The sequence below is a fragment of the Pelmatolapia mariae genome, linkage group LG12, assembly GCF_036321145.2.
Source record: "Pelmatolapia mariae isolate MD_Pm_ZW linkage group LG12, Pm_UMD_F_2, whole genome shotgun sequence".
Taxonomy (NCBI): Eukaryota; Metazoa; Chordata; class Actinopteri; order Cichliformes; family Cichlidae; genus Pelmatolapia; species Pelmatolapia mariae.
In genome coordinates this window covers 34,477,809-34,491,474 of record NC_086237.1, presented here as the reverse complement: position 1 = coordinate 34,491,474, position 13,666 = coordinate 34,477,809, and the positions used below count along the sequence as shown (strand labels likewise).

The 13,666-nt window shown below is 39.7% G+C and overlaps 1 protein-coding gene across 3 annotated transcripts in view; it reads right to left on the bottom strand.

Moving 5' to 3' along the window:
- Positions 1 to 13,666, bottom strand: part of col27a1b (collagen, type XXVII, alpha 1b) — a 67,070-nt gene that overhangs the window by 26,964 nt on the left and 26,440 nt on the right. For all 3 annotated transcript variants that reach the window (XM_063489663.1, XM_063489664.1, XM_063489665.1), the window contains 17 exons: positions 12,596 to 12,649; positions 11,234 to 11,278; positions 10,368 to 10,421; positions 9,586 to 9,630; positions 7,642 to 7,695; positions 6,678 to 6,722; positions 6,367 to 6,420; positions 5,405 to 5,449; positions 5,146 to 5,199; positions 4,679 to 4,732; positions 3,586 to 3,639; positions 2,476 to 2,529; positions 2,347 to 2,400; positions 2,216 to 2,260; positions 1,200 to 1,253; positions 927 to 971; positions 709 to 762 (listed from right to left, as the gene is read on the bottom strand). In XM_063489663.1, coding sequence (XP_063345733.1) covers positions 709 to 762; positions 927 to 971; positions 1,200 to 1,253; positions 2,216 to 2,260; positions 2,347 to 2,400; positions 2,476 to 2,529; positions 3,586 to 3,639; positions 4,679 to 4,732; positions 5,146 to 5,199; positions 5,405 to 5,449; positions 6,367 to 6,420; positions 6,678 to 6,722; positions 7,642 to 7,695; positions 9,586 to 9,630; positions 10,368 to 10,421; positions 11,234 to 11,278; positions 12,596 to 12,649 — 864 coding nt within the window. The remainder of the gene's footprint in view (positions 1 to 708; positions 763 to 926; positions 972 to 1,199; positions 1,254 to 2,215; positions 2,261 to 2,346; positions 2,401 to 2,475; positions 2,530 to 3,585; positions 3,640 to 4,678; positions 4,733 to 5,145; positions 5,200 to 5,404; positions 5,450 to 6,366; positions 6,421 to 6,677; positions 6,723 to 7,641; positions 7,696 to 9,585; positions 9,631 to 10,367; positions 10,422 to 11,233; positions 11,279 to 12,595; positions 12,650 to 13,666) is intronic.

The window sequence follows — 13,666 nt, the reverse complement described above, 5'->3', positions numbered from 1 at the left end:
AGTAACAACATAATAAAGTAATGCTCTCAAATTGTTGCTTTTGTTTTATCAGAAATGTACAATTACATTATATGGAGAAAGTTAGCAAATATGCACATTTAAGAAGCTTCCAAATTTTAATGTCTCCATGTGGTCATTGCAAGTGGGATCACTTTTGTAGGTTGTACATCCAGTTCTTATGAGTGCAATATTTCTGGAACATCTTTAATACTATCATTCAATTGAGCAGATAAAATTTTGGTCAAGCTTACTGTGATCTAGAATTTCATTACTATTTATTCCAAGTTCAGTTGGACTCACTGTGAACTGATTAGATGTGGCTAGTCAAAGGTCAATGTATGATTGGATCATTTCCATCAAAAAATAAATTGATAATAATTTAATTTTATATGTTTATCTCAGTTGAATTCATCTACTTTTGGGACTTGTGTTAATATCTGATGATGAATTAAGGCATATTTATACAGAAACATGACAAATATTACAAATCTTACTCAAATTATAACTGGTGATCGGCTGGTGTATGCGTACAACCACAAGACAGCAATTTTACTTGCATGAGAACTTATTTGAAAAATTGTGTTCAATATATTTTTGTGCATTTTACCGGCACACTCCATACAGCACTACAGAAAAGATTTCAAAAGGTCAAAACGAGACTACAAATTGTGACAGTAGCAAAGAATGACACATTTAGACCGCGCTAACCTTTTCTCCCGCGATACCCATCTCTCCGACAGGCCCAATAAAACCAGGCAGTCCCTGAGGGAGAGAAAACATGCTGTCTTAACTGTGTCTTATTTCTCTTAGTCCTATGAACTTGTAATTCTCATAATAGGCTGCACAGCTCTGGGGCACTGACAAAACAGACACACACTGTGAGCATCAAACAGAAACGAGCAAAAAAGAGGGAGAAAAGCCTTTACCCTCTCGCCAAGCTTTCCGACCTCGCCAGTTATCCCGGTCTCACCCTACAGCAAAGCAGCCAATTAGCATATCACAAACTTATTCATGCCTTTCGTTTTTAGTGCAATTCAGTTGAAATGTGCTTAGAGGCCAGTTCCCCTGTGGTAGCAGGGAATTAACATCTAATTTATACATATTCAGATGATACATTATCATAAAAGAAAACCAGCGAGAGAGTGTTCAGTTACGGGTGACAGCGGTTCGTCTGTGAACGTATGACAATTAAGTCTGACCTTGAGTCCATCTGTGCCCGTCAGTCCAGGGAATCCCTGCCTCCCCGGCCTGCCCTGAACAGAAAGCAGAAATTACAGAGAGAAGTGTACTGACGCTCCACACAACAAACAATAAACTCTGTATCTCCAGTAAAAAGGTGTTGCTTCCCTCAAGAGGCTGCGACACAAAACAAACCAACATTTGATGCCAAAACAAAGACACCCCTTTAAGACAGCTAATGATTCAAAAAATAAAGAGGTATTTCTAGCATCAAAGGCTTATTATTACTCACAAAACTCTTTGGGTCATTTGTGATTGTATTTTCATATTCACTTGTGGGTTATACTTTTGGGAGATGGCAGACTGAAGTCTACCACTGCAAAAATAGATTGTTTTATTGGAAAAGGCTTCTCTATTGTTTAGCCTGGGATGACTCCAAACAAACACATTTTTGGACAGAGACGGTCACTGTGGACTTTTTTAATACTGCAGAGCAGTTCAAAGTCATCCTATTCGTCTTTTATAAAGTCACATTTGGCTTAAATAGCATCTTTATCAACAATGGTCACAATTCAGATATAAAAAATCTACATTGGTGAAGTCAATTGATAAACAAACAATAACGGCAATTTGTTTGACTCCACTCTCAAATAGATTAAATGAATTATCAGAATTTAGATCAAGAAGTTCCTTTTCTTGTGCATTCATCTTAAAAAATAACTCAATCATTAGATACTTTTTACAGAATTTCTTTTGTTTACGACACTCTGTTTGCTTTCGCGTTCTTTTTATGATAGACAGGAGGACGGCAATTTGCTGACCAATCTGGTAATATGAGTACAGAGTGTCCAATAGGAAGTCTTTGAAAACATCTGGAAAACAATAGGAGATCAGTCAGCCAAAGGACTTACTATCCATAATTGGTCAAAGTTACTCCTCCAATGCTAATTTAGGCAGAGACAGATGAGCGTAGTAAGTGTTGTGGTTTTGAATGACAACTGTGTTATTGTTGTGTCTGGTCTTAGGTTGTACTCACCTCGGGTCCAGCGGGTCCAGCTGGCCCAACTGGTCCCTCATCACCCTGACCAAAAAACAAATAAAAAAAAGTCAACATTAAGTAAAGAAACATTTATTTCAGCTTAAATGAACTTTTCAATTTAACCACACCTGAAGTCCTGAAGTTCCTCTTGGACCTGGCAAACCTCTTGTTCCTTGTTTTCCCTATTAATGAGACATTGAGGTTCAGGGTTCACTTAATTTCTGTGTTTCTAATTGAGCTGATGTGGTTCTACTAACCTTGGGACCTTCAGGGCCATTTTGTCCTGGTGGGCCAATGTCACCTGGAAAGCCCTGCAGAAATAACAAGAAATGAACCCCAGTTATATCACCATATGGTAGCATGGTTTATGCTACTCTCAACTGTTAAAATGATAAACAGCACTGAGCAAAAATCTTGAGCAACTCCTCATTTCTTCAGATTTTATTTCCAGGAAGCATTGAGCAATACCTGAGTTGTCATGAGATAGCTATAGCTCGGGAGGTAGAGCAGGTCATCTACTAATTGGAAGGTTAGTGGTTTGACCCCTGGTTGCTCTTGTCTGCAGGCTAAAATATCCTTGGGCAAGATCCTGAACCCCAAGTTGCTCTCCAAGTGTAAATGTTAGATTGAAAGCACTTATACATAGAAAGAAAAAGCTTATATCAATGTGTGTGAATATTGTGAAAAGCACTCTGAGTGCTTGAGTAGAAAAACCCTCTGCAAGAACCAGTCCATTTATCAATAGTTAGCCAGGCTTTCTGAGGATTTTTCAGAGTTTTCTGTGGACATTGGCTGCTTTTCCACTCATTTTCAGTCCAATTCTTATACCTGACCATTTTCAGAGGACTGGCTGTATTTGTTAAGTGACTTAACACTGACCTATGCATCACCTAACTCAAGAGATGAACCATTGTTGTGTTTAGCAACTTGGCAAGAACCTATTCTAAATTTTAGCTTCAGGCTCTTCAGTCTGTTGCAAAAATACACAATTCACGCCCGTTTCTGTAGTCGAATCTACAAAAAAACCCCAAAAAGCCAAAAAGTTGATTCCCAACTAGCTGAAAACTTGAGAATGGAACAAAAGGCAGCCAACATTCAAAGAAGAGCTTTGAATGTCCCTCAAGAAGCCTGGAGAACTATCCCTGAAGGTTACTTAAAGGATTTACAAGAAAGCTTGCTTAAGAGAGTTCACGTTGTGTTAAAGAGTAGGTGGTCATACAAAACATTGACTTTCAACCCTGTTTTTGTGTATTTCTATGTTTGCAGGTTTTCCTAGCAAATATAAAGAAATGAGGTTTGGCTCAGGACCTTTTCAAATTGCTGTATTTAGATAAAATGTTTTTTATGTGACTATAATCTATCCCTACCTCTAGGCCAGGAGGACCGGGTAAACCAACAGGGCCCTTCTCACCAGGTTTGCCCTTAAAAATGTCACACAATTATCACCAAGATCAGAAATGTAAAAACAACAACAAAAAAGCTAAACAATCGATATCCAAAGCACAAATTTACAGATTTACTGGTTACATAATGTGGCACTTTAACGAAACAATCCAATACAGCTTCATGATTTTTTTTCAATTATAATAAACCTGCCCTTTAGCACCTGTAAACATGTTATGCAATTCAAGGTTACGTCAATGCAGAATAAAGGAAATTTAATTTTCATTGCACCAGACAACAAATCCCTCAAACAAGGGAAAATCAGATAAGATCCTGATATGAAGAATGAGTTTAGCTCCTTGGAATGGCTGTTATCATTGCTGAAAGATGCATAAATCACATAGCAGATCAAGCAAGCATGAGGCTTAGTTTTCTATGCAAGAACCTCAAATCAGATCAGAGAGCACTGAAAACATTAAGGAAACTTTTAGATTGCATAAGTGCCAAAGCTCGGAGAGCGTTCACACTGGGAATTTGCCTGTGCCCTACTCTTTGAAGAGTTGAGCTGTATGTGCCTGATTAGACCAAAATTCTCACACACACATAAGGGCATAAAGTTTGCTTTTGTATACGTTTGAAGATTTCCACTCATCTTTCTTCAAGAAGACCAACCTTTTTTTCTTGAGAGCATCTTAAGACTCACTGGATCCTTTGAGCGCACCACTATGCTTTCAGAACAAAATTCTCATCCGGAGTTTAAAAAGGAGAAACTGCCTTCACATCATAATTTAATTGCAAAGCAGGCAAAGCAAACGTTTTCTTGCTTGAGAAAAGAAATATCTGTTATTTCTAAATAAAGTTATAATGTTCAGTCTAGACATCACTGCAACATCACTAATTAAATCATTTTAATCAAAGAAATTCCAATTCACTGCACTGGCTCTGGGGGCGGCATCACTGCGATCCAGTTAGATGTTAACTAAATGAGGTTTCAACTACACTGAATGGAGTTTTCCCTGCATGAAACTATCTGCAATGGATAGTTGTAAATCAATAAGCATGTGGAAGATAAAATACCTGTGGTCCAGGTTTTCCACAAGGCCCGGGCAACCCACGTGAGCCACGGCTGCCCTGTAACATAAATGCCAGTTAACAAGACAAAAAGGGGCATCAAATGCATCAAAACGAAAAGTACTGTGCAAAGCCTATTTGGTACATTGGAGGCATTTGTGAAAGACTGTTTACATTACTTTCAGTGCCTAAACCTGGTACACGGCTATAGTAAATGGTTTGTACTTCCCTTTAAGAGAGCAGTACAAGAGACTTTACAACAAGTCCCATTAATCCATGCACACACAGATGGTTGCAAAGATGACACACTCTGTGCTGGTCTAATTGGTAGCAATCTGGAGTGAATCATCTTGCTGAGGGGAATCTGACACGGACCCAAACAGATGCATTTACGAGAAGCCAGCCATTAAATCCATAATCTTATTAATGGATGATCTGCGCCATCACCTGAGCACATACAAAAATACACCTACCTTGTCCCCTTGGAATCCACATTCTCCCAGCTCTCCTGGCAGGCCAACATCCCCCTGGAAACAGAAATAAACATAAAAAATAGTGTGAATGCTAATAAGAGAAAAATTCTATCAACAAGGAGCTATGATTAGCACATGCTTTATAGCTTTGCCTTAAATGTTAGCTTTCTCAGGAGAGAGATACAATTTTGTGATTTGTCACATTAACCATTCTTTTGTAGAGAAAGGTAGTAGTTTGAGAAAGACATATGCAGATCACCTTATCACCTTTCAGTCCTTGTTCCCCTGTATTTCCAGGTACTCCCTTAGAAGCAAAGAAAAAAAGCGCTGTCATGTTTCCCTGTTCACAAGGGTGTATTAAAGATGGACACAGCCAGACCTGAAAGATAAGTCATGATCTCTGTGCTCTGAAGCCTCAACAACAGTCACCAAGTTATTTTTTGGTGCTAAACGTTACCACATTTGCACTTAGTGCAAAATGCTAAGTAAGTAAAAGCAAGCAAATGTAGTTAGCAAGCTGTATTCATAAACGGCACAAGTGCAACAAACAGACACATACATAACTACACAGGGAAAACTGTTTTGGTTTGAGGCTGTATGCTTTCCAATGTAGTTTAGTTTGCCTTTCTAATATGGTAGTGTATCGGGATTGACCACCAGTTCCTTTAATGGTCACTCGAGGCTTCCCCCAACACTAAGTCTGCTATTTTATCAGTCTGCATTAATGGGTGTCTGTGTCTTGAACTGGTAGAGCTTATGCATGCAACTTGCTAACCTAGATTGCTAGTGTCAGCTAACTTAAAACAACCTGATACCCTTGACTAAACAGGGTCGTTTCTGACTCCACAAAGCTAAAGCAGTAATGACCAAAACACTAACACTGAGGATTCAAAATACAATCCAAAACCAACTGGTGTTATGGTGGCTAAGTCCATCATTTACATACATCTCTGTGGACTGACTCCCTTTTGGCTGTTAGTAGAAATGGAGATTTTTGGCACTTCCACTTGGCTTCATTTTCAGCCCAGAGATTGCCGCTTGAGGGACATCTATTCTGTAGCATAATTAATCTCAACACTAACCATGTCTGACCAATGTAAGCTTAGCCTCTACTGGAGGAAGTTTTGAAGGCCAATCACTAAAATACCAAAATGCATACAACTTATAGTTAAAAATCCTCAAAAACAGACAGAGGCAAAACAGTGAAACTGGAACATTTACCTTGAGTCCTGGTGGTCCAGGTAATCCCATAATGCCAACAGGACCCATGTCTCCCTGCAAACAATCCCACCAACAGCCTTAAAACAATGTCCTTTGGAGGCATTTTGGTCAATAGCAAAAGTGTTGTTTTAAATTCATAGCAGATGCTCATAAAGAAAGAAAATAAATAACACTCCACAAAAAAGTTGTTTCGAACTAATTTTAGAAGGAAGAAAAATGAAAAAGCAGAGAGCAACAGACAAGGAATCAAAGTGCATAAACCACAAAATAGAACTTTATGAAATCAGTTACAAGGATTGCACAACACTCACAATAAGACCAGGGACTCCACATGGGCCAGGAGCTCCCAGTTCACCCTAGGAGGAATGGAGAGGAGAAAGAACAAGAAAAAGAAGAGATACAACATATGCACACTCAGGAGCATAGAGCTGTCAGTACGAGATGCGATTGAATGCGGCATGTTTCTATATTTGTTTTGTTGATTAGTATTTTCCTTATCCTGAGAAAATGTTTTCCTCCACTCTATCTCAGTTTAGCACTGAGTAAGCGACTTGGCACTTGACACACAGAGCAGATTGTTGCCCAAATGATCTACCCCACAGCCACATGCTATGCCTACATCCTCTCCAAGCCACGCATCCAGTACAGAGATGGATGACACACAGCCCAGTGTGGCCTTCCTGTCGCGTCTTTTCTTTCTCTTTGAATGAAAGGAGATGGATTTAGCCAAATGGAACATCCCCTCTTCTCTCTGGAGACAGAGGAAATGAAGCCAGGGGGACACTCTCAGAGGTCAGCCAATCACAATCTAACACTGACCCAGTCAATCACAAGTGGTGAGGGTCAAGCTAAAGAAAGATGAGTGACGAGTGAAACTGCTGATGGTGCCCTCATATCAGTATGGATAATGATGAGTGAGGGAGAATGCCAAGATCTGACTCGTGGTTAGTCCTGAGTAAGTATAAAATGTTCCCGCTTTAAGTTTTGACTGTGTTAACAACTTTTTCAGAAATATCCCTCTAGGTTACTTGATGTAGACTAAAGAAATTTAAGTGCTACATTAAAATTTGTATGAATTGCACCTGTTTGTTGCACTAATCTGGATGTACAGCATTTTGTATGTAATCTTCTAAATGACACTGCAGTGTGATCGTTATGTGAAATCTGATTAAATCTCTGTCAGGTGTAACATTGTGGACTTCAGGGACAAATGGGAGGAAATGGATTCCACCAATCATGATTAAATCGTGCAGGAATCCACATCTTTTCACTTACTGGGTTCCCATCAGGGCCAGGTGGTCCCCTCTCTCCAAAGTCACCAGGAAAGCCCTGAGCACACAAAGAGACAGCATCGTCATGTAACCATAGAGAGAGAGTCTTTATTATATTCATTCTCTCAAAATGCCCATTTTGATGTTGAATGCATTTAGATATCACACGGGATGTCAGTTAAGTTATTACAGCAAACACAGGGGATCAACAAAGTGTTTTTCCAAAACGGAAGTTTGCAGAGTAAGGCCAAGTTATCAGATGTGCTCCCAGCATTTTCATTCCCCAGAGACCGGCAGGAAATTCCATGGCTGACTGTTTCCAAGCGACGAGTGTCTGTGTGTGCACGCGCTGGCAGGGATTGCTCAGCAGCCCGCGAACCAAACCCCCAGGACGCGCCTAAATGGCTGAATAAAGCTGCTTGGCCCAGGAATTGCTGACTGTGCTCTTTTTTTTGCTTGGCACTCGTAATTCCATTATAGAGGCAGAACAAGAGGAGTGATGCAGCCAAGAGGCCACACGCTCATCGTGTGCTTGTCAGTATGCCAAGGTCAACATGCAACCCACTGCACATTACGCCTCAGTACTTGCCTATAGAAGGTGAGTGTTAGGGTTAGGGGAATGATAAATGGCAGAACTGCGGTGAGGTCTCTTTTATCGTGTCTACAGAGGGAAAGATCAAAAAGGGCTTGAGTCTTAAACAGATGGCAAAGATAGGGCTGCTTGTGTGGTAAACAATCACTCCTTTTTTAGAAAATTAGGCAAAAGTGGATCAAGAAATAAGCAGTAATTGGTGCAAAAACAAGAAACATGGAAAAGTTTGCTGCTCCCAAACTGTCAATAACTCTCTCAGTTTTGATCAGAAACACATGCAACTCTTTTTTTCTCGTGCCGACAGTAAATCTCAGTGAGGATTTAATTATAGGATCTGTCCAATGAAAGTCTCTTCTCAAAGCTATGTGCAAATTCTAGCCAGTCATTCTATCTGTATGGGTGACACAAGAAAATGGGAGCAGTTTGATATCATTCAAAATCTGAATTCAAAAAGACAATTTTTTTTTTTTTGTGTGGTTCAAGTTATTCTGTTCTTGAACACATGTGAATCACACATATTCCCATTTGATAGAATGTGCCAGCTCTTTTGCCTGTCTGGTTCTCTTGCACTGCTGCTGAGTCAGGATGGAAAACAAAAAAAAAAACCCAACTTCTTACACAAACTGACCTCACTTTTCACCACAGAGGAAGAGAAATGGCTTGCTCATGACTTGGCAATGAAGGGCTTACTCTTAGGCCTTGGCATGTGTCGCTGACCATTGCAGCATAATAAGACTGAAAAATCATGTTCAACCGGACTAAGCCTGGGAAAAATATGTGATTCATACAAGTGGTTATGTGCAGTATTAGTATTTTCCATGTAAGCTTGGAAGGACGGGAAATTCGCTTCCAGGCGCCAATGACGATAGACCTCTCTCGTCTGTGGGTAGAGCTTCCAGAGGGCCAAACCCACAACTGACACATTATATTAGCCTATCAGTCTAACGCAACACAAGAACAGTAATAAGCACACTGTTTAACACAGAAAGTTTCCTAATCAACTTCAGTCAGAGAAAATTAATTGCACTGATCATGAGATTTATAGACAGATAGCATTTTTTAACATTAAACTAGCAATAAGCTTAGTGGGAATATGATTATAATCTTCTGATATGTACTAAAGGAGTCTATGCTTCCTCTTAGACTGTAGTAGGCTGAGGTTTTTTGCCTCATATATGTATTTACGAGTAAGGCCAGGAGGGGTTTCACACTGAACTGAAGTCTCTGTCAGAGTAATGGTCATTTAATGGGCTTTATAGTAGCTCTGCACTGCAGTAAGGTCCCATAGATCACAAACACTGTCATCGCCATAAGGCTACATTAATAACTGAGAAGTATGTTGAGAGAAAACTTTACCGGCCTACCCATCTTGCCCTTCTTCCCATGAACACCAGGAATTCCCTAGGAATAGGAAAGAAATGGATAAGAAGAAGAGTACATCATTTCAAAACCTGGACAACATTCAGCGATAAGACTCCATCTATCGGGCGGTGTGTAGTTTTGATGGTCCTCACAAGAACAAAAATATTGACTGAAAGCAGAGAACACCATTTCTGTTCTTGAAACTTTACCAACTGTGGGGGGGAGGGGATAAAATATTCAAATTCCATCCTTCAGCTTGGTATCAGCAGATGACAAAACAATCTCAAAAGGTCCATTTAACAGCTGTTCTGTAGTTTTCTATATTATTACATCATGATCCTCAGAAGTGTTCAGGAGAAAGTTGAAATCTGAACTTCTGATAAACAGAAGAGCTATAAAATGGATCTTGAGGTGAGGTTATTTCATCAGATAAGACATTTGAAGCTCAACTTATTGGATACAGGATTGTGCATTCATTGTTTTTACTCAAGAGTAATGGATAAGTTTGGCTAGTGTGGTCTTAGTGTTTTGATCTAATGTCCTTGTTTTATTCAAGTAAATCTAAATCCATAACTACATTTATGAATTTACACTGCATAACAACAGGTGAGAAGTTGTGTTGCAGCGTGAGGCTCCATTCTGCAAAGTATTGCACTATTTTAGGCATAGAATAGTGATTTAGTGAAGTCTCCCCACTGGGTCTCATTTCCATTTCATCATTTTTGGGACATAATGCAGCCCAGTGGGTATTCTCTCTCAAAGCCACTAATACTCACTCTCTCGCCATCAGGACCAGGAAAGCCAAAAAGCCCAGGGATGCCAATGTGACCCTGGAGAGATAAATAAAAGATGGAGTAAAGGAACAGATAAGGCGAAGATAGATGGAAAAGCAAAAGGTGGATAAGGGGACATAATGAGACTGAGCAAAGATGCTGGGCATTGTGTAGGACTGTCAATAACACTAACACGTGTCTAATAATTTTTATAAAGCCTTCAGCTGTGATGGGTCCATCTGCAACAGTGCTCTGCAAGGTTTTTGTTACAGTTGAGTGGTCTCGAAGAGCCAAACCTTGAAGCAAGTGTATATGCCCATGGACTGCATGGTGCTGGCTTCCACGATGTAGTCCAAGGGCACATACCCTCACATCAGGGATCTCTGGAGATCTTCGTGCCAAACCTGCTCAGTGGAAAATTAGAAATAACAATGACATGAAATGAGAAGCTTACATCTGGATGCATTATGCAGCACAGCTATAAAGTTTTATGATCTCTGGCTAGCATTACTAAAAACTGTATTGACTCTAACATACTTTAAATATACGAAGAAAACCATCTGTTATCATTATCGTCGCGTTAACGGGGAAAGATGAGTGGTGTTTATGACACTGGCTGTTTTATATAACCACACTGGTTAGGTAATTAAATTAGCATCATTTTCACAGCTCATTTAAGGAAAGCGAAGGTCCAACAGAGAAGAAACATGCTGCTCTCCCCTGTGGCCATCAGTAGCTGCTACATGAGGGAGCATGAGAAAAACAGGAAACATGAAGAAATGGCAAAAGACTTGCAAAGTACCATAGAGAGTCTTACAAAAACATACATCCCAACACCACCACCAAGAAGAACTGCAACATCTACTTACCCTCACCCCTTTTATCCCCATTTTTCCTGCAGGCCCAGGAAAGCCCTAATTGTAATAGATTAAAAAAAACATATTTCAGTAGTTACAAACAGCTGCATTCATCTGAGATGCCATACAAGTAAATTTATATATTTAAATCGGCTGACTAGTCTACTTAACAATTAGCATCCACCTTTTGAATATTGAATTTTGTATCCTCTTTAAAATTCTGTTTAGCATAAACCCTGACATTTGCAGTGTTAATGCTTCAGCAGCATTCACATCTGTTTCCCAGAAACACTGTCGTCTAATGCACCGGCACAGAACATGACTCTGCAACTATAAAGATCAACTTTCTGCTCAGGAGAGCTCCCAACAGCAAATTGTAAAGTCTTGACATAAACATATAGCCCTCCTGATTCCCAGCCTACAGATGGTAGGGGGTGCTAAAACCTAATCCACCACACATCTCTAAGTTCATATAGGGGATCAGAGTTTTGGCATAGTCAGTGCAGTAAAGCACAGAGGCAAACACAGAGACCTGTGCCTGAACACTAAGTTATCTTAAACATTCAAGGGTTGTAAATGAGGGAATAGCCAACCAGTTGTTTTTGGAGTTTAAAGCTGAGATAAAATAGATTTTTAACGTGGAGAAACTCTAATGCTTCCCAGCTTTGACTTCTTCAGTTAGACTACTCCTAGAAGTGAAGCAAGGGATAATGCTCAGAGTTTTAAAGGACAGAAGAAGCTTTTATTGTGTGTGTGTGTGTGTGTGTGTGTGTGTGTGTGTGTGTGTGTGTGTGTGTGTGTGTGTGTGTACCTGGGGACATGTGGCATTAGTCACACTTTTATTACCTTTTCTTTCTTCAGGGTATCGCTTACGATAGAAACCCTTTTGACATTTTATTTTCTCACAAGACCAGGGGCATCCATCGCTGAAATTCCACCACAGGTGATTTTTCTTTTCAATCAGCAGCTACACACTTTTCATTCTGATTTACCAAATTAGGTTTTTTTGTTGAGGCGCCGGTGGCGGAGATTTTTTATAGTTTTGCCAGCATCCAGTATTATTACATTTAATTATTTCCTTGCTTAAGAAAACATAAGATTTCAATGCTCCCCTTTAGTTCTCAGTATATTCATCATTCTGACAGCAAGTAAAAATTACAAGATGAAATTTGATTTGTTCAAAAGTCCCAAATCAGCCCTAATTTTTCAAAAAGTTGAATTCACAATAGAAAAATGTGCCGGCCTCCATTTATTGTTTTATTTCCACGCGTGTCTGTGTGTCTACGTGTGTGTGTGTGTGTGTGTGTGTGTGTGTGTGTGTGTGTGTGTGTGTATCCCTGCTCAACCAGTGCCACAACTCTAGATTTACTGCACCTGCCTGCCAGGATAGCCTTTTGCCCCAGGGCTTCCATCATCTCCCCGCTCACCCTGTGGAGACAGAGACAGTAGAGAAATACGTGCTAGAAGAATGCAAGAGACTAAAAAGCAGGAAAAGGAAGGAAAAGAGGATGAGGAAAGGAAATATTCCTAGAATAAGGGCCTCTTTTGTGCACAAATGATTTCTGCTGCAGCCTCGCTGATTGCAGTCGTAGAAACTTAGGAAACAGAGTAATTAAAACTGTAAGCAGACATATTTATGCCGTAATAAACAACAGTCAGTTGGTCCTATAGAGGAATTCAAAACCTCCAAGCTTTTCAATAGAGTCCTATTGTTTAGTCGAGTTGCCTAAGGAAAGAGGCGCCACTACAGACATTGCCACTCTAACCACTCAATTAATCCAACAGTAAGTGCTTTTATAATGTGGTCAAGCTGCATGCTGTTAAGACTACTGTGAGCACAGCTCTGCATTGGTATGTTTATCCTTATCGACACACTGTATAATGCATGCGTCATCCCTTCATTGTGGTGAGACCAAATGAAATGCATCAATCAGAGAGTAACATTTAATTCTGTAAATATGGGAAAAGAAAATTACTTAATGAAGGAATGCAAATTACAGGCCCTTCATACACTATTCCTAAAGCTAACCATATTCATTTAAAACTGAGGTTTCTGCATTTTCAGATTCCTGGGAAAACTGGATTAATATGTTAAGACAGGCCAGAAGGATAATGTCATTAAAAACCATAAATCAGAGAAACAGCAGTCATTGTAGCAGCCCCCCTTAATATTACATACACTCTAAAATATACTGCAGTCCAGTAAAATGCCATCACTAACCAGAACATCAGTGCTAAAGCTATAATTAACTCCTTGATGGCAGAAACTGCAAAAAAAGTGCATTACAGAGATTCAAAAGGCGCCCTTTAAAGCATAACCATTAATTGGTTTGCATTAGACTGTACAGGTGCAAAATAAAGCAGACACCATTGGTAAGTAAGAAATATTGCACAACAGAGGGTTAAGATAAAATAATAAGTGTTGGGCTAAGGAAGAGCAAGACA